This window comes from Vipera ursinii (assembly GCF_947247035.1).
Source record: "Vipera ursinii genome assembly, chromosome: 13".
Taxonomy (NCBI): Eukaryota; Metazoa; Chordata; class Lepidosauria; order Squamata; family Viperidae; genus Vipera; species Vipera ursinii.
The window spans coordinates 9,766,190-9,788,635 of NC_139526.1; the positions used below are offsets into that span (position 1 = coordinate 9,766,190).

The 22,446-nt window shown below is 45.7% G+C and overlaps 2 protein-coding genes across 3 annotated transcripts in view; one reads left to right on the top strand and one right to left on the bottom strand.

Annotated features, from left to right (window-relative positions):
• The window catches only part of PPL (periplakin), a gene marked incomplete at its 5' end in the record, with an annotated part of 71,691 nt that extends 61,453 nt beyond the window's left edge, over positions 1 to 10,238 (top strand). Inside the window, 5 exons of the mRNA XM_083372708.1 lie at positions 2,282 to 2,432; positions 3,562 to 3,645; positions 3,778 to 3,894; positions 4,751 to 4,843; positions 6,503 to 10,238. Coding sequence (XP_083228834.1) covers positions 2,282 to 2,432; positions 3,562 to 3,645; positions 3,778 to 3,894; positions 4,751 to 4,843; positions 6,503 to 9,166 — 3,109 coding nt within the window. The 3' untranslated portion in view covers positions 9,167 to 10,238. The remainder of the gene's footprint in view (positions 1 to 2,281; positions 2,433 to 3,561; positions 3,646 to 3,777; positions 3,895 to 4,750; positions 4,844 to 6,502) is intronic.
• A 3,362-nt stretch (positions 10,239 to 13,600) lies between these two features.
• The window catches only part of UBN1 (ubinuclein 1), a 34,509-nt gene continuing 25,663 nt past the window's right edge, over positions 13,601 to 22,446 (bottom strand). For both annotated transcript variants that reach the window (XM_083372985.1, XM_083372986.1), the window contains 4 exons: positions 21,223 to 21,475; positions 19,687 to 19,812; positions 19,302 to 19,373; positions 13,601 to 15,990 (listed from right to left, as the gene is read on the bottom strand). In XM_083372985.1, the coding sequence (XP_083229111.1) occupies positions 15,938 to 15,990; positions 19,302 to 19,373; positions 19,687 to 19,812; positions 21,223 to 21,475 (504 nt within the window). In that variant the 3' untranslated portion in view covers positions 13,601 to 15,937. The remainder of the gene's footprint in view (positions 15,991 to 19,301; positions 19,374 to 19,686; positions 19,813 to 21,222; positions 21,476 to 22,446) is intronic.

Genomic DNA, 22,446 nt, shown 5'->3' on the forward strand with positions numbered 1-22,446 from the left:
AGGTGATGTCAGGGGCTCATCAAGGAGGATGGTCTAGCAAATTGGCAGAAGGAAGCACCCATTTAAGAATAACAGAATTGGAAGGGACCTTGGAGGTCATCTGGGCCAACCCCCTGCTCAAGCAGGAGAGCTTACACCCTTCCAGACAGGTGGCTGTCCAATCTAATGCCTCAAGTAACACCAGTTGCCTGCAATTAGTGCAGGTTCGAGTCCCACCAGGCTCAAGGTTGACTCAGCCTTCCATCCTTCCGAGGTAGGTAAAATGAGGACCCAGATTGTTGGGGGCAATAAGCTGACTTTGTAATAAAGCCACTTGGGGGGGGAGCGAAAGCCCTAATAAGCAGGCATATACAGAGAATGAAGGCTATTGCTAAGCACATTGATTTGTGCTTCTTAGATTGTAAGCCGCCCTGAGTCTTCGGAGAAGGGCGGGATATAAATGGGATTTAAAAAAAAACCCAACCTCCAGTGATGGAGGATCCACCACTTCTGAAGGCAGCCCGTTCTACTGATTAATTGTTCTGAGTATTAGGAAATTTCTAACTGTGAGAACAATTAACCAGTGGAAGAGCTTGAAGTCCCCATTTTCTAAACATGTTCTTCTGCAGCAGAGCTTTTTTTTGTTTTGTTTTGTTTTTCGGTTTCATTCTTAAGGTGCTTTAGAATTTCATGGAAGTTGCAGCCTCTGTTGTTGCGAGGCAGTGAAGTGTGTAAGTAGCACTCACTGTGTGTTTCCTCTTCTTTCTATGTAATGCAGTGTTTCTCAACCTGGACATCTCTTGTAAGATTTGTGGACTTCAACTCATGCTGGCTGGAGAAATTCTGGGAACTGAAGCCCACACATCTTAGAGTTGCTAATGCTGAGAAACACTACTCTAATGTTTATTTGCTTTGCTTCCTAACTTAGAAAAGCTCCACAAGTTCCTTTTTGATATCTCCCTGTGATTTAATGAAATTACAGGAAGGATGCTGGAGAGATTACAGTATTACAGTATTAATGCCGCTTGGGGGGGGGGGGAAAGCCCTAATAAGCAGGCATATACATAGAATGAAGGCTATTGCTAAGCACATTGATTTGTGCTTCTTAGATTGTAAGCTGCCCTGAGTCTTCGGAGAAGGGCGGGATATAAATGGGATTAAAATAAATAAATAAATAAAAATTATGCACTAAAAGACCGGACATTTTTCCCTAGACCATTTTGTGACAGCGGCAAATGCCGGCTTTCCACACCGATATTAAGAATGTCACAAAAATTTTCTACAGAGGTGGGGGATGAGGTTGTAGAAGAATAGAGATGTGTGTGTGTGGGGGGGTAGGAGAATAGCAATAGCACACTGGTAAGCTGAACTTGGCAGGGACGCGGTGGCTCAGTGGGTTAGGATGCTGAGCTTGTCGATCAGAAGGTCGGCAGTTTGAGTGCCGCGTAACAGAGTGAGCGCCTGTTACTTGTCCCAGCTTCTGCCAAACTAGCAGTTCGAAAGCACGTAAAAATGCAAGTAGAAAAATAGGGACCACTGCGGTGGGAAGGTAACAGCATTCCGTGCGCCTTTGGCGTCTAGTCATGTCGGCCACATGACCACGGAGACGTCCTTGGACAAGCACTGGCTCTTTGGCTTTGAAACGGAGATGAGCACCGGCCCCTAGAGTCGGAAATTACTAGCACACATGTGTGGGGGAACCTTTACCTTTACCTTTAAGCTGAACTTACACTCTTCTAAGGATCTAGAACCTCACCTTAGGATGGTTGAGTAATAAATCTTTACGAAATATAATTAAAAATTCATTGGAGAAATCACTTAGGCTTTGAGTTTTGGAAGTTTTTGAAGAACGAAGGTGAAGTTGAAACATTAGCTCTTTCAAGTCAGTTATATATAGGTAGCTTAATCAACATTTGAAGTTTAGGATGAACACCCCAGAAGCAACTTACGACCCATTTTCAAAGTTACAACGCCGATACTTTCCCTGTCACATGATTGCATTTGGCAACCACCTCACCTTTGCAGCCGTTTGCTGCGTCCTGTGGTCACATGACTGCAATTTGCAAGGTTTATTTTTTTTCCTGGTTTCAAGCATTGACTTCTGGTTTTTCCAGAAAAAAGATACCCACTGGGGAAGATGGATTCAATTAATGACTATGACGTTCATTTAAAGACCACGGCAAAAAAATAAAAATTCAAAAATTTGAACATGTGATATACTTCCTTAACTTATGTCTGCAATGATTTTGACTGTAATTCTGGGCTCAGTTATGTATGTAAGGACTCTTGAACCCCCTTCTAGATCTCAACTCCTGGAGAAAGCAAAATCTGCCTATTCCAACTACTGTGCTGGCTATGATGGACTGAAACGTTATTTCGAAAACATCCCCAACTATGAGCCTCAAGAAAATGACCACATCTCTCAGGTGGAAAGCAAGCTGAAGAAACAACAGGTAATCAGACAACTGGGGGGGACTGCAAAGATTGTACAGCACAACTCTATCTAGTCTATTGCAATTTTTTGCGGTGAGGGGAAAGCTATTTCTGTGCTTTAGAAAGCTGATGGGCTCCAGCCGAGTATTCTCAACGAAGCCTAGAAACAATTCCCAGATTTTTCACTCTGCTTCCTGCAGAGGCCAGGAATTGAATTCTGGACGTCCTACAGCCAAGCCACATGTTCTTCAGTTGCACGATGGGCCAAAGCTAGATATGGGCCCTAAAAGAGGAAGCTTAAGCAACAACGGTTGAAAGGAAACATGTTTAGATATCTGCATTGATTATGTGTAGTCAAGATGGTCTCAACTCTTGGGTGATCAGTAGATTTTCTTCAGGAGAAATCTGTCCCAAACCTGGTCCTTCAGATCTTCCAACGGTGCACCCATCACTGCTGTCGGGTGTCCTCTGCTTTTATTTTTTATACATATGTATAGCAAGTTTTAAAAACCCGGCTGAATTAGCAGCGTTTTTCTAAAGCTAAGGGATCTAATGTCTACACAATTGGAAAGAAGGAAAGATGGGAGTGTTTCAAGCTCCACCCACTTTGGGCTAAGGCTCCACCCATCGTTAGCTGTTCCAGCCTGCCATTAGCTTTTCCCATAAGTCGTGGGTCCCTGATAGGCCAGGAACACCCCTCCCCTCCCCTGCCCCTATTCAAAGATGGCACCATTCTACCTCCTGCTCACATGGAATTAATTCTTATTGTCATTTGCATAGTTATGTAACAAAATAAAAAAAGCCTTGGTGGAGCAGTGGGCTAATGCCTCCTTAAGTAACACCAGCTGCCTGCAATTAGTGCAGGTTCGAGTCCCACCAGGCTCAAGGTTGACTCAGCCTTCCATCCTTCCGAGGTAGGTAAAATGAGGACCCAGATTGTTGGGGGCAATTAAGCTGACTTTGTAATAATGCCGCTTGGGGGGTTGTATGAAAGCCCTAATAAAGCAGGCATATACATAGAATGAAGGCTACTGCTAAGCACATTGGTTTGTGCTTCTTAGATTGTAAGCCGCCCTGAGTCTTCGGAGAACGGCGGGATATAAATGGGATTTTAAAAAAAAAAAGCTCTCACCTTTGTTTGCTTGGCAGAAACTTCTGGAAGAAATTGCAAGCAAGGATAAAGAGGTCCAAAAGGTCTCTTCAGAAGCCCAGCAGTATCAACAGGCAGTGAAGGTAAGGAGGGGCATAGAGGAATGACAACCCCACTTCCCCCCCCCCCAAAAAAAAATTACACCCATTGCAGAATTGCGCTTCGTAGGTGCCTCCAGCATCATCTGGATACTACACCCTCTCTTCTCTTCCTAGGACTATGAACTAGAAGCAGAAAAGCTGAGATCCATCCTGGATCTGGAAAATGGCCGTAATGGTTTCATGAACAAGAGACCAAGACTCCAGTCCACAGCTTCTAGAGTGAAAGAAGAGGTATGTTGAGCAGGACTGTACCAAAGGTTCAGAGCAAGCTACTCTAGGTATAGGACTCCTGGCCACTAGCTGGGGGAAAAAAACATTTGAAGTCTAGGATGGGGAAGAGAGCTGGGTGATTTTGGGCCAGTCCCTTTCTCTCAGCCCAACCCACTTCACTGGGTTGTTGTCATGGGGAAAACAGAAAACAGAGTGTTAGGGTATGTTCAATGCCTTGAGTTGACTGGCTGGGCTTCTTTCCATTTTAATGATATTAATATATGAAGACCTGCAAATAGAGCAACTCTGGCAAAAGAAAGCAAAGATAGTACCAACAGTGATAAGGCACCTTGAGTGCAATCCCAAAACACCTGGAGCATCTTTTGGAACACTATTGGCATTGACAAAATGGTCACCAGTCAATTGCAAAAGGCAGCTTTGCTTAGAACAGCTTACATCTTGGAACTACGTCTTTTAACACCATCGAGTGACGTTTGCCTATCCCGGGTCCTTGGAAGGATAGGTGGACAACAAATGCCAAATCCAGCCTAAACATCTGGCTGACTGTGCTGCCCAAGCCCCAGGGCTGGTTTGCAAATTGTTAAATACATTTAAAACCAGAAAACAAGATAAAGTCAAAAGAGCCAAGATGGCTGAGGTAACAGTCCTCAATAAATGGATCCTTCCAGTTGATCCCACCATTCTCTAAATCAGGGCTCTTCAAATTTGGACCTTTTATGACTTGTGGACTTCAGCTCCCAGAATTCCTCAGCCAGTGTGCCTGGCTGAGGAATTCTGGGAGTTGAAGTCCACAAGTCATAAAAGGGCCAAGCTTGAAGACACCCCTGCTCTAAATGAATCCATGTTCCATTTGCAGGAAGCTCTCCTGGCTGCCAGATTCACTGAGGTCAATGCCATCAATAGGCAAAGGCTGCAGAACCTGGAATTTGCTCAGACCTTGTTGAAACAGGTAAATAGAAAAAACTCTTTTCTACTAGTTCTTGCTCAGAAAAAAAATGCCCCATCTTTTATAGCCATCCAGGAACCTCTAAAGGTGGTTCCTGGATGGCTACCTGCAGATACAATTTTAATGAAACTGCAGAATATGAGAAAACTTCATTTGAGGAAGCCCCTGAAGGCAGGACAAGAAGCAATGGATGGAAATTAATCAAGGAGAGAAACAACCTAGAACTAAGGAGAAACTCCCTGACAGAACAATTAATCAAGTTAGAACAATTAATCATTGGAATGACTTGCATCCAGACGTTGCTCCAACCCTTTTAAGAAGAGATTGGACCATTTGTCCGATGGTGTACATAAGGTCTCCTGCTTGAGCAGAGGGGGTTGGACTAGAAGACCTCCAAGATCCTTTCCAACTCTGTTATTTTGTTATCGTAATACTCGTGGGCTCTACAGAGTCATCCCAGGAAATTTAGTTTGCCATAATAAACAAGGACATGGCTGGTCTTCAGTGGCAGAAGCTTTAGATTGGCCCTAAAATGGAAGTTCACCTTTGCTTTCGTAGTCAATGTTGGGTGGTTTCATGGAAGAAACCTGTCCAGTGCAATGGGGGGGAGGGTGACACAGGATAAGGCTTTGTACACAATTTAGAAGATGCTCTTGCATTTTCCAAAGCACCTCCTTTGAATATTTAGCACAGCCCTGCAGAGAGACAAAAAATATTCCTTTTCCCCCCAGGAAGTATCACCGGTAAATAGTTTTTGAAGACTTCACTACAGCTCCTTGGAAAAAAGAGAGCAGTGAAATGCTAGGCAGTTAAGGGAAATGCACAACTGTTGAATATTGTGTCCCAGCAAGTGATTTCAGTGGAAGAATAAGCACCAGCAAGCTAGGGGCATAATTAGAAAATATGTCTCAGATAATCCTTGGACAATAAAATGTACAGATACCAGAGTGGAATTTTACATTTTAGAAAATGTTCTTTTTGTGCAAAGTATCTCAAAACGTCAATATGACTTCTCATTTAGGAAATCAAGTCCAGGGAAATGATGGGAAAGATAGAATATGCCAGCAAGATAGTTTTAAAAAGAGTATGTGTGTTGCAGTATAATGTTCCAGTCCTAACTATATAAGCTAAAAAAAATGAATTGTGGTGGTGCAGTGGTTGGAATGTAGCACTGCAGGCTACTTCTGCTGACTGCCGGCTGCCAGCAGTTCGGCAGTTCGATCCTGACCAGCTCAAGGTTGACTCAGCTTTCTGTCCTTCCAGGGTTGGTAAAATGAGGACCCAGATTGTTGGGGGCAGGAGGCTGACCCTGTAAACCACTTAGAGAGGGCTGTAAAACACTGTGAAGCAGTATATAAGTCTAAGTGCTATTGCTATTGCAATTACCTCAGCTGAGTAACTATGCGTAAAGTGCTACCAAATGGACATTAAGATCTGAGCTGCATTAAAGTGTGTGGGGGGAGAGAATTTACTTCCTAGCTTAGCCTTCCCAAGCTTGATGTTCTCCAGAGAAGTGGAGGCTTCAACTCTCAGGATGTCCAACCAGCAGAGTTATATATTCTGGGAGTTTCCTGGAGGACACCAGTTTGAGGAGCGATGCTCTTGCTTTAGGGATGCAGTTGAGATGGTTTAACTGACTCCTTCTTTTCTGCTCAATGACAGCAACCTGACCTCCAAATGATAGAGGAATCCATTCAGATCAGCAAGTCTAAGAAGCCCTTAGAAGAAATCTGGAAGTTGAAGAAGGAACTGGATGATGAGACCCAGTCTCGGCAGCATCTGGAGGAAGAGATCAAAGTCATCCAGCAGAACATCTTCCAGCTGCAGAACCAGAAGCCACAGGAGATTGTGCTCAGGAAGGAAGTGGTCAAGAAAGTGCCTGACCCTGAGCTGGATGAGAACTACCACAAGATGCAACAGAACCTGGCAGACGAGCAGTGCAAGAACCGGGGGCTTCAGGAGGAACTACAGGCCCTGAAGCAAAAGCTTGCCGTTCTAGAGCATGAGAAAAGAGAAGGTGGACAGGAGTACGTGGTCAAGGAAGTCCTGCGGATTGAGCCAGACAAAGCCCAGGCAGAGGAAATCTTGAAGCTGAAAGAAGAACTGGAGGAGCTCAAGAGACAGGAAGGAAGCCGGCAGAACGAGATGGCCCTTCTCTACCACCAGATTGCGGCTCTTTCCAACGAGAAGATCCGGGAGCAGGAGAGAGTGACTGAAAAGGCGGTGGTGAAGATGCAAAACGATCCCCAGCTGGAGGTGGAGTATAAGCAGCTGCAGGAGAGTAAGCAGAGGGAGAGTATGCTGAGGCACCAGCAAGAAGAAGAGCTGCGTTTCCTCCAAGACAAGCTGAGGCGGTTGGAGAAAGAGCGAGCCATGGCGGAAGGCAAGCTCACCGTCAAGGAGGTGTTGAAAGTAGAGAAGGACGTAGCAACAGAAAGGGAAGTGAACGAGCTGCGGCGCCAGTATGAGGAAGAGAAGGCCAAGGCCCGCTCGAATGAGAGAGAGAAAGGCGAGTTGCTTAGGAAGATTCAGGCTCTGGAGGAGGAGAACGCCACGGTGATCGTCCAGGAGAAGGTGCGGGAAATCGTTCGCCCAGATCCCCAAGCTGAAAACGAAGTGGCCAACCTTCGCTTAGAAATGATGGAGCAGGAGAGGCGATACCTGGGTGGGGAAGAGCAGCTCCGGGCCTGCCAGAATGAGCTGGTGGCTCTGAAGAGCAGAGGGCCTCGGGTGGAAGTGCAAGAGATCATAAAAGAGGTCATTAAGTACAAAACAGACCCGGAAACTGAATCAGAGATGCAGCGACTCAGAAATGAGATTGTGGATAGGACCAGAGCCATTGAGAGAGCAGATCTGGAGATCTATAAGCTGAAGCAAGAAATCGAGGCCCTGAAGGGAGCCAAGCCTCACATCCAAGTGAAGGAGGTCCTTCAAGAGATCCTGCAGTACCGGGAGGATCACCAGATGAAAGAGGAAGTGGAGTCCCTGCGAGCTCAATTGGTTGAGGAGCAGAAGAAGCACATGGACTTGGAGAGGGAGAAGAAGCAACAGGAGGAGATCATCAGGCAGAAGGAGGAAGAGCTTTCCCAGGTGAGGGAAAAGGTGGTGAAGCAGGAAGTGGTGAAGCTGGAGCAAGACCCTACCTTAAAATCGGAGATTAACACTTTCTCCCAGAACATTGAAAATGAGCTGCAGCAAATAGACTCGCTTCGGACTGAGCTGCACAAGCTGCAGAGGAGGAGGTCCCAACTGGAACGCCAGCTGGAGGAACTGGAGAAAGAAAGGCAGGCCCGCAGGGAGGCCGAACTGGAGGTGCAGAGGCTGAAGATCAGACTGAGTGAGCTGGAGCAACAAGAGAAGGACACAGCAGAAAAAGTCACCGTGAGACAAAAAGTGATTCTTCAACAAGATCCTCAGCAGGAGAAAGAGCACAGTCTACTTAAGTTGGAGCTGGAAGAGGAGAAACACAAGAAACAAGTCCTACAAAATGAACTGGAAGCCTTGCGGAAGAAACTGCAGGCACTGGAGAAGATGGAGGTCAAGGAGAAAGTGGTCTTTTCAGAGAGCGTCCAGGTGGAGAAGGGAGACACCGAGTATGAGATTCAGAAGCTGAAGAACAATCTAGAGGAGGAAAGCCGACGGAAAATGCAACTGGATTCCGATATTAACAAGCTGGAGGCCAAACTTTCTGAAATGGAATTTAACAATTCCAAATCTTCCAAGGAGTTGGACTTTTTGAGAGAGGAGAACCACAAGCTCCACATAGAAAAGCAGAACCTTCTTCTGGAGATGAGGAGGTTGCATTCGGAAATTGAGCTCACCACGATGGAAGCCCAGGATTTGAAGAACATGGCCCAGGTAGATCGACATGTCAATCTCGATTTGAGGTTCCACAGCCTGGAGAAAGAACTGGAAGATCTGAAAAGGTTGTCTCAAGAAAAAGACGAGGAGATTGAACAGCTCCATACCCGCCTCCAGACTGTTGCTATCAAAAGGGAACAGCGAGAAAACCATCTGAGGCGCTCGATTGTGGTCATTGACCCGGACACGGGGAAGGAGATGTCTCCAGAAGAAGCCCATCGATATGGCCTTATTGAGTGGAGCTTATATGTCAAGTTGAAAAGTCAAGAGTGTGACTGGGAGGAGATCACGATGAAAGGGCCCAGTGGCGAATCTTCTGTCATCTTGGATCGAAAGTCAGGGAGGAAATTCTCTGTTGAAGAAGCCTTGAAGCATGGAAGATTAACAATGGCTCAATATCAAAGTTACCTCAACAAGGAGATGTCTATTCAGGAGCTGGCTATTTTGGTATCTGGACAAAAATAACCCGTTTCCTTCTCAACTGAAGCAAAACTATTTCTAACTGGTCCAGAGCTATCTTGTTACAGATCCAGATGTTTTACTATTTAATGCTTCCCTCAGATCTATCTGCCAAAGCCTCCGGTGTCCTTATTCAACATTTGGGCACTCTTTAGCTTTAAGTCACCTGCATCGATCTTGCCCAAAGCTAAAAGTTTTGCACCTACATTTTTGCCAAGTTACTCTTTTCCAAATGATAATGAACTCTCTTTCTGGCAGAGGGACAGCAGATATCAAGCATTTATCCAGTGCGCATATTTCAGTTTGGCATCTCAACTATAAAATCCTGGAAAATGGCTTCAGTGTCAAACTGAAATCTGGGCACTATAAATTCAGAATTATATGGCCTTGAGTGAATGCTTTTTTTTTTTGGTCTTACTGCAGCATGGATAGGATGCTATTTTACCTTTTGGAATTATTTTTAAAGTTAATGCCGTGTATGGGAAACTCTAAGCACTTTAAAGCATCACCTAAACCTTATTATAACTGCATCAACTGGTTTGTTTCTTCTGGAGAATGCTTAAAAGTTTAGGAAGTTATCCAAAGGAAGAGCAGGTGGATGGTATGGTAGATAGGCAGCGGATGCTTAATAATCCTTCATTGAAATGGGCAAGTGAAAAGTGATTGAACATAATGGGCTGGCATTAAAACACAGTATGACTTACAAGAAAGATACAATCGTACCAGGATCCAACTAGCATTTTGGCAGATTGGATCTTGAGTTTATCAAAAAGCTATCTACATGATATGGGAGTGGTCAAATTTTAAGGCAGTAAAGATCTATGTATACAGTATATGCCTATTTGATGGTGGGCTTGGTTTTGCAGATCAGATTATGTAGAGATGGCTCTCTCTAATCCTTTAAAAAAGGGGAGATTAATAGAGAACTATTACCAAATCCAAGTGCCTTTATTTCTCCCAAAGTCTCACTTGTAAGATGCATGCACTGTTTTGCTTACTTATATTTGACTGTATGTATTCAAGTTATTTGTTGGAGAAGGGAAATGGGAAAAGTTATTTATACCCCTCAGTTATAATAAAGATGTGATCCAAGTTAATGGTTCTTTAAATCTTTTGCCTGTCAATAAATGAAAACTATAGGCACTGAATTTGTCCAGCTGTATACAAAAATACACAGAAGATGGAATTGGATATGTCTAGTCTAGTGACGCGGTGGCTCAGTGGGTTAGGACGCTGAGCTTGTCGATCAGAAGGTCGGCAGTTTGGCGGTTCAAATCCCGAGTGCCATGTAGCAGAGTGAGCGCCTGTTACTCGTCCCAGCTTCTGCCAACCTAGCAGTTCGAAAGCACATAAAAATGCAAGTAGAAAAATAGGGACCACTACGGTGAGAAGGTAACAGTGTTCCATGCGCCTTTGGCGTCTAGTCATGCCGGCCACATGACCACGGAGACGTCCTCGGACAAACGCTGGCTCTTCAGCTTTGAAACGGAGATGAGCATCGGCCCCTAGAGTCGGAAACGACTAGCACGCATGTGCCGGGGAACCTTTACTTTTAGTCTAGTGCACAAGTCTGCAACCCGTGGCTCCGGAGCCACATGCGGCTCTTTCAACCGTCTCCTGTGGCTCCCAGTCCTCTGCCATGTGCAGTCCAAAAAAAAAAAAGTGGGACTTAAAAAGTTCAACCAATCAATTCAAATATGCAGGATAGGTGCATATCTCGCCTTGGCTCCACTCTTCAGTCAAACCCTGTTCTGCGCATGCGCGCATGTACGCACATGCGCACATTTTTTTGCGGCTCCCAGTTTTTCCTTTTGTGAGGGAACCAGTTCCGAGTGGCTCTTTCACTGCTTCAGGTTGCTGACCCCTGATCTAGTGAAAAGAAGGGCTAAGGGCAACATGTAGCAGTGTTCCAAAGAAAAGGGGGTCAACTTATTCTCCAAAGCACCCGAAGGCAGGACAAGGAATTAACAGGTGGAAACTAACCAAGGAGAGAAGCAACCTAGAGCTAAGGAGAAACTTCCTAACAGTGAGAACAATTAACCAGTGGAATGGCTTGTCTTCAGAGGTTGTGGATGCTCCATCACTGAAGGCTTTCAAGAAGAGATTGGACAGCCATTTGGCTGAAATGGTATAGGATATCCCGCTAAAACAGGTGGTTAGACTAGATCAGGGCTTTTCAACCTTTTCACCCATTGTACCACTTTTAGGATATGGCAATATCCGAGTACCACCAGTTGCCTAGCAAGGTGTCAAATATTTGACCAAAAATAAGGGGAAAGAACAGTTCGCTTGGTGACTGTTCGAAGTTACAATGGCACTGAAAAAAGTGCCCCACCAAGCCACAGCCGAGCAAGTCACTGCCCACCCGGCGGTGCTCTTCCTCCTGTCTGAGGTTTTCATTGTTGTGAGCATTTCTGTTGAGGATTGGCAGCGGGGGTGGGGTGGGAGGTGTTTGGTTTTTATTCGTCTGCTGGGTGGTTGCAGCAGGTTTTGGTCAGTTCACATGACCCTGGGACACTGTGACCGTCATAAATATGAATGAGTTGCTAAGCAAATGAATGTAAATCACAAGACCCTGGAGATGCTGCAACATTCCAGCTGATTGGCGCTTCTGGGCTCAGTAGAAGCATCAGGATCAGCGCCGAGCTCCAGCTGGAGCCTGGTGCTGATCCTGGCGCTTCCGCTGAGCCCTGACAACCCTGCAGCTCCAGCTGTCTCTCGCTCAGGCTTGTGCAGTGCTGCCACCGGTTCAGCTCATTCCCTTCCCCCACTACTTTTCTAGGATGGTTGTGTACCACCTGCCAGGTACAAATGTACCACAGGTGGTACCCGTACCCCTGGTTGAAAAGCCTTGGACTAGATGATTCCAACTCTCATGTTATTCTATGTTCAATGGCATTCTTTTGACATTCTCATGGAAACACTGAAGAGGCATATAGCGATGCAAGGCAGATGCAGAAACAGGGCAGTTTTGAGAATATTAGCCTTCCATTACCATAAATTAAGCCAATTCTTTTCCGGGAGTGTCATTGACCACTGTGATTCCACAATCAGATTGAAGCACACCAGGGCTGATAAGAATGAAACATCAGGAGTCCGTCGATGTGGCCCTAGGTGCCACTCTGCAAAATACATACCAACAGGCACCAAGAGGTGCAGACTGCAGACTCCAAATGTGTTTTTCTACAACTATCCCTAATTTTGGTCTTCAGCATAGCTACCAACTTGCGGGCATTTTTGTCAACCCTCTACAACACCCCCCCCCCCGAATTTTCAGGTGTTAACTGTAATCCTGCCTTTCCCATGTATCTCTGCAGGAAATTTAGGATTTTCAACAATTGCTAAGCTGGAAGCTAAACTCCATACACCTACAGCTGTGTCTGAAAGGTGCTTTTCCCACAAGACGTCTTTGCTTTTTTTTCCATTGAAAATGTTTCATTTCTCATCCAAGAAACTGAAGAAGCTTCTTGGGAGGAGAAGCGAAATGTTTTCAAAGGAAAAACCTAAGAAAGTTCAGTTGCCTTTTGGAAAAGCACCTTGGGGACAACCGTGACCTGCATGATTGAGAATCTCCATAGACACCTAGAGCTGTGTGTTTCCAGCTTTGGTACCTGCCAGATCTGCAGACTTCTAACTCCCAGAACTTTCAGCAAAGACCTTGCTGGCTGGCAAATTCTGGGAGCTGAGATCCAGCCTTTCATCCTTATCCACCCATTCATGCAGCCATCCATGTTCATCCATATCCCTCCCTCCCTCCCCCCACCCATCCCCTAAGTTGGGGAAGGGTAAAGCTATCAGGACTCTTTCCCTGCAGATGGCAGTTTCTAGGACCTTACACCTGACATCTCATCCATGTTTCAGCGACAATGCCAAGGAGTGTCGCATTCATTTAATGTGGGTAGCTCTACCCTTCAAGTTAGACTGCCCCTTTCCCCAATCCTCAATTTTGGAGGAAATGATAAATGTTCTGGGGAAAAACAAAACAAAAACCAAACCAATTTTATTCAGTTGCAGTATACAAGATTAATCTTTTTTTCCATGTCACCGCCACCCTCCTTATCTCCTAGAAAGACTGCCTTTTCCCCAGCACCCCCGCCCTTCTCCCAAACACACAAAAATAAATCGCAGCTCTTTCTGCGCACAAAAGAGGCTGCTTTTTAATTTATTTTTTTTTAAGTGCCATCGGGTGGTGCTTATGCCCACCGTAAACAAAATCTCCCCCAACAGTTGAAGCCAAGGTAGACACCCTCCTGGGGGGGGGGAGCAGCGGCCACCGTTGCATTGCCCACCCGCTGGCTCGCCCACCCTTCTTTGATCTTGCCCTGCCATGGCTTGCTTTTTAAGTTCTACTTCTTAAAAACACAAAAGAAAGGGGGAAGGGAAGAAAGCAGGAAAGGGAGAGATTGGGCAGAAGTTCCACCACGTAACATTTCCCTGAGGCAACAGACGAGGGCTTCTGCTCCAGCTATGGCAGGCACCGGTACACGTAGCAACCAAAGCTTTTGGGAGAAGAGCGAGGAGGGGGAGGCATAATGGCTCATGCAAGGCCCAAATTCTGCCAAGTGCCAAACACTTTGCTCCTATGACTGATAAAAGCAGCTTTTTGAGAGGTAATTAACATAGAGTAGGACTGAGCTCTGACGAAAAACAACCCCCCCCACAATCAAAATCCATGTACTAAAAAAAAAAGCGCTTCAAAAAATGGGTAACCTTAAAACGCATGCAGTCTTTGGCTCTTCTGCTGCAATGTTTTAAACAGAAGTAACTGTGGCCAAGGAGGCCAAAAAGTAACTTTTGGGAAAAGAAAAGGGAAAAATAAATAAATGCAAAGGACTTGAAACAATTTTGCACAGGTTAAGCAAGAATCCTAAATAGTTCAAAGAACCTGTTTTTCTAGACCGAAGGGGTGTGTCTCAAATTAAACAGAACTCATGCTGATTTTTTTAAAAATGGGTTCAACTAATTGACAGATCAAGTGCTTCCTCTGTTTGAGTGGAAGAATCAGTAAATTGGGGTTAAAGATGGAAGAAGATTATGCGAGAAAACAACTGGCCGCAAATAGATGTCAAGTTGGGCTGACAAGCTTTCGAGTTCGGGAGTTTGCAAAAAAACAAAAAATCCAAAAAAACAAACAAAAAAAACACACAAAAAAACCAAAAACACCAAAAAACAAAAAACCTTGCAACTCTGGCTAAAGAGCAGCAACTAACCGCCGTGTACTGACTACTCAAGCGTGTTTTTGCTCCCCCAAAAATGGGATAATTGATGCCTGAACTGTTACTTCTCTCCTCTTGCAAAGCATGTTTCTCCAGAAGATGCAGCAGTTTGGAGAATCGAACAGCGACGAGGTCAAGCCAAACCAAAAACCTGGGTCATCACCTTTACTCCAAAGTAACCTCCAGACCGGATGCTGCGTCAAGATTAGGAGGATCTGCCCCAAACCTTTAGCACAGCGCCAAAGCATAACCAAGGCAGGGCAACTGGTAGCCCTGGTTGGTTTTCAAAGCAACTAAGCAGCTTAAGAAAGAAGGGGGGGGGAGAGGAAAAGTCTACTCGGAAAATGACTTTTAAGTCCTGAAATGGATTCTCGGCATCTCCCTTCCATTCAGAGCGTAAGGAAAGCTCTTCTGGCTGCTCCAGGCACAAACAGGCAACTCCATGTGAGCAAATGTGCCATCACATCAGGTCACTGGATGCCTGAACTGTGAGACAGCTCTCACGGCAAAGGAGAAAGTTTCTGCCTTGGCTCTCATTTGCAAAACGCTTAAGAGAACTCTGGCAGAGAACCGGCAGCTTTCCGAGGAATGCCCATCCCAGGTGCCAGCGTGGCATTCCCCAGCGAGCGCAGTTAAAATGGGGGTGAGGATGGGCCACCCCACCCCACCCCCTCACCCCACCTCCCAAAGTCCCCTTAAATAAATCCCGGTGCGTCTTAAATAACAGAGAAGGATGTTTAAAAAAGGAGAACGTTAAAAAGCTCCGGCGGGCTCCTGCCCAAGAGCTTGGGATAGCTTGCGTTCTGGCTCCACCATCAAAAGGCACTGAAATGACAGCTTCGTTATACACATTGACCCACGGGGGAGGAAAGGGGGCTTAGTCCTGTCCGATGTGTTCAGTGGAGAGATGGGGGGGCGGGGGGGGGCGGAAAACTGAGCGTACTGAGGAGAGGGAACTGCCGTTAAGAGCCCCCCAACTGCATTCAAGGTCCACGAGCGCATCTTGAGGCCCCTCAAGTCTTGACTTCCTTCTGAGAGGACCGGTGGGTGAGCTGCCACAGAGAAGGAAAGATTTTCCAGGGAAGGATCGGCAAAGCTTTAGGAAAGGGGGGCCATCAGGGAGGAGAACCCCACCCCGCCGATTCGCTCTGGGCTGAGCTTCGATCAGCCGGTAATATTTCCACAAGCAGAAGCGAGGGCCTTTCCGGAATCCGTTGCAGAACTAAGAGGCACCTGGCAGGAACACAAGGACCTGGCCTCTGGATCAGGATCTGTTCAGGATCTGGCCTCCCCCTGATCTGGACCCTGGAGGAACTGAAGTGAGCGTTGGGCCTGCGAAATGCTTCCTTTTTCAGCATCCGTCTCAGACCCCCCCACCCCGGGAAGAATCTTAGTCCAAACCGGGATAAGGAGAAGAGTGGGAACCTACAGGTCGATTCCACCGAAGAAGGAAGAGCAAGGAAGCGATGGGAAGGCTCCCTTGCTGCATGCATTCTGCAGGCTTTTTCCCAGAGCTGGTTGCGTTCCTTTTTTTTTCTTTTCTTTTTTCCCCCCAGAATTGTCACAATTTCCGCGGTTGCACATTGGGCCCTTTGTTGTGTAGCTGGGAACTATCTGAAAGAGACACAAAAACGAAAGGTCATGAGCATACATGGCAGCAAAGCTCCAAAGTCTTAAGTTACGAAAGGCGCTCAATCGCAGTTTCGACTTCTTTCGAGAATACAGAGTCGCAGGGCAGGAGGGAATTATTACGTCCAGCCAAGAAATTCTGCAATCGGGGGAAAAACAAAAACAACCCATGAACAGGAGAGGTGACTGGGTTTGTCGTAACCGAGACATCCTCTATTATGTTACTAGTCTGTAAAGCACATTTGTCATGTGATTCGTACCACACCAGAGGCAGGTGGGGGCAGGGAGGAGTTTATTTATTTATTTATAAACTCTATCTTCCATATTGTGGCAGAATAGATTACATGGGAAAGATCAAGCAGAAGAGTTGACTGGCTGACTGGTTGAATAAAGACATTTTTAGATTAATAAAGAATATTTGTAGCCCTGGGTTGAACTGTGGGGTCCTTGGTGTCCTCTGAGCTTGGTGGTTTTCTTGCAGACATCTCATGACCCAACTAGGTAACCTCATCAATGCTACTGGCTAGCATCTCATTACCCAAACGAGATAGCACGACTAGCATTGATGAGGTTACCTAGTTTGGGTAATGAAATAATGTAAGAAAACAACCAAGCTGAAAGAGCACCAAAGCCCCCACATTTTTAGACTGTCCAACTCCAAAACAATTCTGGGTGGCTTCATAAATTACAACTTTATTCAAAAAAATAACCACAGGATAATGCAATTGATCACATCGACATCAAACTCAAAAGAGGCCCAACTATCTCCCCGCCATCTGTAAAATAATTATTATTATCCTAATAATAAAAGAAGACTTCACCACAAATAAAAAAACCCTAACACAACCAGTCCTGAGTGCCACTTCATGTTTTGCAAGGAACATTTTACACTGCAGAAGTTGCTTTGGCAAACAAAAAGCAAGCATCCCAGAGACTTGCACAGCTCAAATATCAGAAAATATTACTGATCTTGCTACTGGGCTGTGGTACAATAAATATCCTCTCTAGCTGAACCACCACAGCTTCTCATTCATTTCAACAACAGCTGGATAAAAAAATCATGAAAAATGAGGGCAGGATTCAGCGAATGAAGAGTCTTTAGAGACACTGCTGGAATTCATCAACACAAAGGATTTTTTTGAGCTTAGGATTGTCCTCTTCAGAACCCCTTTAAACAGTACTCTTACATGCTGTGTTTTTATGAAATGCCTTCCCTGTCTTTCTAGAACCACTATAGATCAGTGGCACAGCAATAGTCTATTTTTTCAATTCCTCTGTGAAATCTTGTGATTGGTCAGTTTTGGTAGACAATACTGAGTTAAATAAAACCAACTGACTGACCTGATAATTCCCAAAGAGCTAAAAACATAAAGGGCAACAATACATTTAATAACAGAAACAAATCAATGTCACTAATTAAATGTGCCATTACACTGAGCACCCAATACAGATGGTCCTTGACTTACTACCAATTGCTTAATGACGGTTCAAAGTGATGATGGCATCAGAAAAATATTACTCATGACACCTCCTCAAAGTTATGACTATTACACCACATGATCGCATTTTAGCTAGTTGGCAACTGGCTCACATTTAAGTCTGGTTGCAGGGTCCTGCAGTCATGTGACCCTGTGCTATGACTTTTTTTTTTTTGCAATTTTCCAGAAGGAAAAAAAAGGCCATTGGATAAATTGGATTCAAATGTACAATCATTCAGATAATTCACTTAACACTGTGATTTGCTTAATGACTACACTCACTCGCTTTATGACTGTTGTAAAAAAAAAATCCAATCCAATCATGTAGGAACTCTGACTAAAATACATACTATAATCAGAGGCAATAATCAAGTCAGACTTTAATGATGTTCATTACACCTGCTGCCGGCATCAAGTTCCCTTCGTCCAGTGCGCTCCCACAGGGAGGGTCTGCTCAGGGTCCCACCGGTAAGAGATTGCCGGCGGGTAACGCCCAGGGATAGGGCCTTCTCAGTGGGGGCGCCTGCCCTCTGGAACCAGCTGCCAATGGAGTTGAGGACTGCCCCCGACCTCCGTTCATTCCGCCGGGGCCTGAAGACCTGGCTCTTTGAGCTCTCTGGCCCAGGCTGAGGATTAATCTTACTTTAACTGGGGTTTTATTTAAGCAGGGACACATATAATTTTTTTAAAATTTGTTTTTAACTTTTGTATTTTGGTTTTTAATCACCCTGTAAACCGCCCTGAGTCCTTCGGGAAAGGGCGGTATATAAATGTAATAAAATAAAAATAAAATAATAAATAAATTAATCCACCCTCCGGCATCACAAAGGGAGAAGTGCATCCGATGTTGGGATGGGATAATGTGGAATTTGTATGGAGAAGCTCAGCTTCCAAAAGATTCCGCTGGTGGGATCCAGCCTGGCTGCTTTTGGAGAGATGTAGTAGCCTGGGGTTGAAGGCTTGATAATTCGTGAATATGGAAAAAATGTGAATAACTCACTTCTACCGGCGTATGCCAACTTTTCCCATTTATCAGCTGGAAGACTCAAATCCAGGAAGAGCCCACTGACACACGCACAACATCTGCCCAACAACTTTAACATCAATTCCCAATGGAAACCCAAATGGGTCCCTGGACGCCCAGACATAGGAAGACATATAAATGACCCCACAAAAAAAATGGTGGCAGGCTTTGAACTACTCCGGTTAGCAATGGACAATCCTGAACAGGATTCACCCCCTCACACGGCGTCTGCTGGGGCTCTCAGTATAAATGGGGCATAATATCCTCCCCTCAGTGGGACTGTGGGGTCCCACACCAAACTGTAGATCACATTGTGAGCGGCTGTAAGTATCTACCGGTCCAATATCTGATTTAATTACGAATGAGGGTCAGATGGCCTAGACCTGTGGTTCTCAACCTTTTCTTCACCACGGACCCCCCTTTAAATACCTTTTGTGGCCATGGACCAGGACCCCCAAGAGTTAGCTCAAAATTTAAATCATAACGTTTCTTCAAGCCTTTGTGGACCCCCTGTGACGGCACTGCGTGCCCCAGGGGTCCGAGGACCACAGGCTGAGAACCACTGGCCTAGACATTGTTATTTGAACATAGATCTTTTTAACATTTATATTTTGTTTGGTTCTATTGAGACGAAGTGTTAATATACATTATACTGCTAGTCCATGTACGATATTCCATATGCTAAACAAATAATAATTCGTGATGGGCAGGCAAAGCTGGCAGCTGTCCCGGGAGGTGCCCGCTGAATGACTCAGAAGCACACAAAACCAAACAAGAGCAATTGGAGGAGTTACCTGGCAAGCTGTGGGATAAATGGGCAGGCGGCGCTGCCTGATGGAGGCTGGAGGACAATCCAGCCAGAAGACCTAGAAAGGAGAGGGGAATTGAGGAGGAGGAGGAGGAGGAGGAAGAAGAGGGAGGAAGAGAAACATATGTACATTGAAGACAAATGAGCCGAAGATGGTCTATGGATGGATTCAGATGAAAAATGACCCCCACCCTCCGCCCTCCCCCGTTCCAACCTTTGCCAAAAACCCTCCAGCAAAGTTCTTTATCTCGTATCTGATTGGCTGCTCAGCAAGTTCACCGGTAAAGGCGCAAAACGTTTGGCTGATGCGCCACGAGTTTGGCCGGTGGTGGCTGAAGGCATAAACCAGATGCTCTGAAAAAGCGACGTACCTGAAGGGGCGCAGGGCATTGGATGGGGCAAAATCCCAGCAACGGTTCCCTTCCCATAGGTCAAGCCATCACTTGAAAGTGCAGTTCTCAAGGAATGAGCTAGCAGGGGCAGCCTGGACTGTCTCCCTGCCAGAGCCAAAACGTTAATTCTCTGCTCCCATCTCACAGTTTCAGTTCAAATAATTACATACCACTAACATATTCCAGCTATAGCGCCCGGCAACAATAAAAGGACAGCAAGGCGAGCCATTGCAATACAATATGACAAAAGCATAGCCAGAAGAAGGGAACAGTGACCAAGGAACACAACGGATGACGTTCAAGGTCATGTAATGCCTGAACGGAGAAAAACCGGGGGTTTCTACTGCACATACAAAGCCCATCATCCAGCACCAACAGCACAGCAAAGGCGGCAGAATTTCAGCAATGGGCCTCCCATTTGGGAAATGCTTTACCCCTTGGGGGGGGGTGTCTGCATCTCATTTTAGAGGCATAGATCACCAAACAAATACTTCAAGACCATGGTTACATTTGTAGGGGGGAAGTTGCCCTTCCAGAAACCCAGGGGAGGGGGCTTGCTGGTCAAAGAGACAAAAGAGACTTGCCAATAAAGGAGAATATTTGTAGCTCAGGGTTAAAATGAGGGGTGTTTTCCGAGCTTGGTTGTTTGCTGGCAGATGTTTAGCTCCCTAAACTAGGTTAACATCATTAATGTTAGTGATGCAAACAGACTTGGTGCCAACTTGCACTCGTTGGAAAGCATGTTAATTCCGACCTGTCTGAAGTTTCTGTATAGTTTTCGAGGTCCATCTGGGGAAAGCCCCTTCACGGTCACTTGACCCAATGGTGAAAAATGGGTGTAGCTCTAGAAACAGCACTTAGGACTTATATACCGCTTTATAGCCCTCCCTAAGCGGTTTACAGAGTCAGCCTCTTGCCCCCCAACAATCTGGGTCCTCATTTTACTGACCTCGGAAGGATGGAAGGCTGAGTCCACCTTGAGCCGGTCAGGATCGAACCCCTGGCAGTGAGCAGTGAATTAGCCTGCAGTACTCCTTCTAACCACTGCGCCAACACGGCTCAGTAGATCCGTGCTATTACAGACTTTGCATTCGGAGATGTGCCACACAAGGACTTTTGATCTCGGACCCTTCCCATGGCGTGTCAATGGATGAAAGGAAGGGAAAAGGATGCTGAGGAGATCATGTACACGAGAGGTATTCCGGAACGGATTGTCCAAAACCGAAGGACTGCTTTTGAAAAGAATGGGACCCAGGCCCAGAATTGTTGAGATGCAAAAGCAGAGCAAGACAGTGGCAATGGCAGACATATACATGAGTGAGACAGGAAGAGATCTTCGTAACTCATCGGAGGTGACATTCATGGAGATGAGTTGTTTTTTTTTAAGATCCCTTCTGACAAGGACAGACGTGCACGTAGCAGGAAGGGGAGCACGTTATCTGCAGCAATGCTTACCGGCTGTAACCCCCAGCATGACAGCCTCCCCCCACCCCTCCTTTCCCAACCAACACTTACTATGGCCAACACCATGATGGAATGTTCCTGGGGCCGGTCCTGTGACTATCACATCCTTTGACACCCCAGCCTTGGACGAAGAGTCAGAGCTGTAGGAAATCACGTGAAGAGGGAAGGAATGGATGGGTGATATAATTCCCAGTGGAGCAGAGCTTAGTGCCGTGGGCAGCTTTGGCCTGTTGGATTTGTAGGAAGGAGACAGGACGTTCAAGGAAGACGAACTGGTCAGCAAGACTGCTCCACCGGTTTCTTTCTGGGAGACGGGGGTAAACGGGGGGAGGAAGGAAAGGGTGGGTGAAAAGAACACCAGTTAAGAGCAGAAAAGCAGCGGTCCCCCCTTCTCCATTGTCAGCCCCTGCAGGGTGGATCCGTGGGCTTATCATTTTACAAAGAAGCCTTTGCCCACGTCCCAAAATTATGGAGCAGTCGATAATCACGAGTTAAAACAAACATTGGCTCTTGAAGAAAAAAAAAGTTTCTTATAGTCCTTTGCTTAGAACTGCTGTTGTTTTCCTATAGGATAGTTATCTTGAGGCATTCAATGTAGGCTTGCGATAAAGTGTTTTGGTTTTTTAAGGACTAAAAAAACCCCTTTGGCAATCTACTTAAATGGTGCCAAATGTTCACATACCTGTGTGCGCTGTGTTCTGGAGGGAAGAAAGGAACTGAAGAAGCTTCTTGGATGAGAAGCAAAGGAAGAAAACCAAGGACGTCCAGTTGCCTTTTGGAAAAGCGCCTTTGGGACAACCATGACCTGGATGACTGAGGACCCCCGTAGACATTGAGAAATTGAGGCTTTCTTCCATTTTTAACGAACGCAATTAAGATCACCATGAATTTATGGATATTACATTTATAGACGGCACTAACAGGCACAGAGGGAGGAATTACCCCTTAACACAAGGATCAACGTGCCTATGGAGTTCCTCAATCATCCCGGTCACAGTTGTCCCTAAGGTGCTTTTCCAAAAGGCAACTCGACTTCCTTGGTTTTTCCTTAAAAACGTTTTTTTTTTTAAAAAAAAACAACTGGTCAAAATTTGAAAGGTCACCAAGCCTTGCTTAGTTTCAGCAGGTCTCATAAACTGAGTTCAGGGAAATTTGGGCAAACCTGCTCCAGTTTGCAAGTTTTAGATGGTTTCCAAAAAAACAAAAAAAAAGGGGGGGGGGGGGCAGGGAGACAAAAGCGCACGGCGATATCTGCAGTCTTGGAACAGTTGCCCC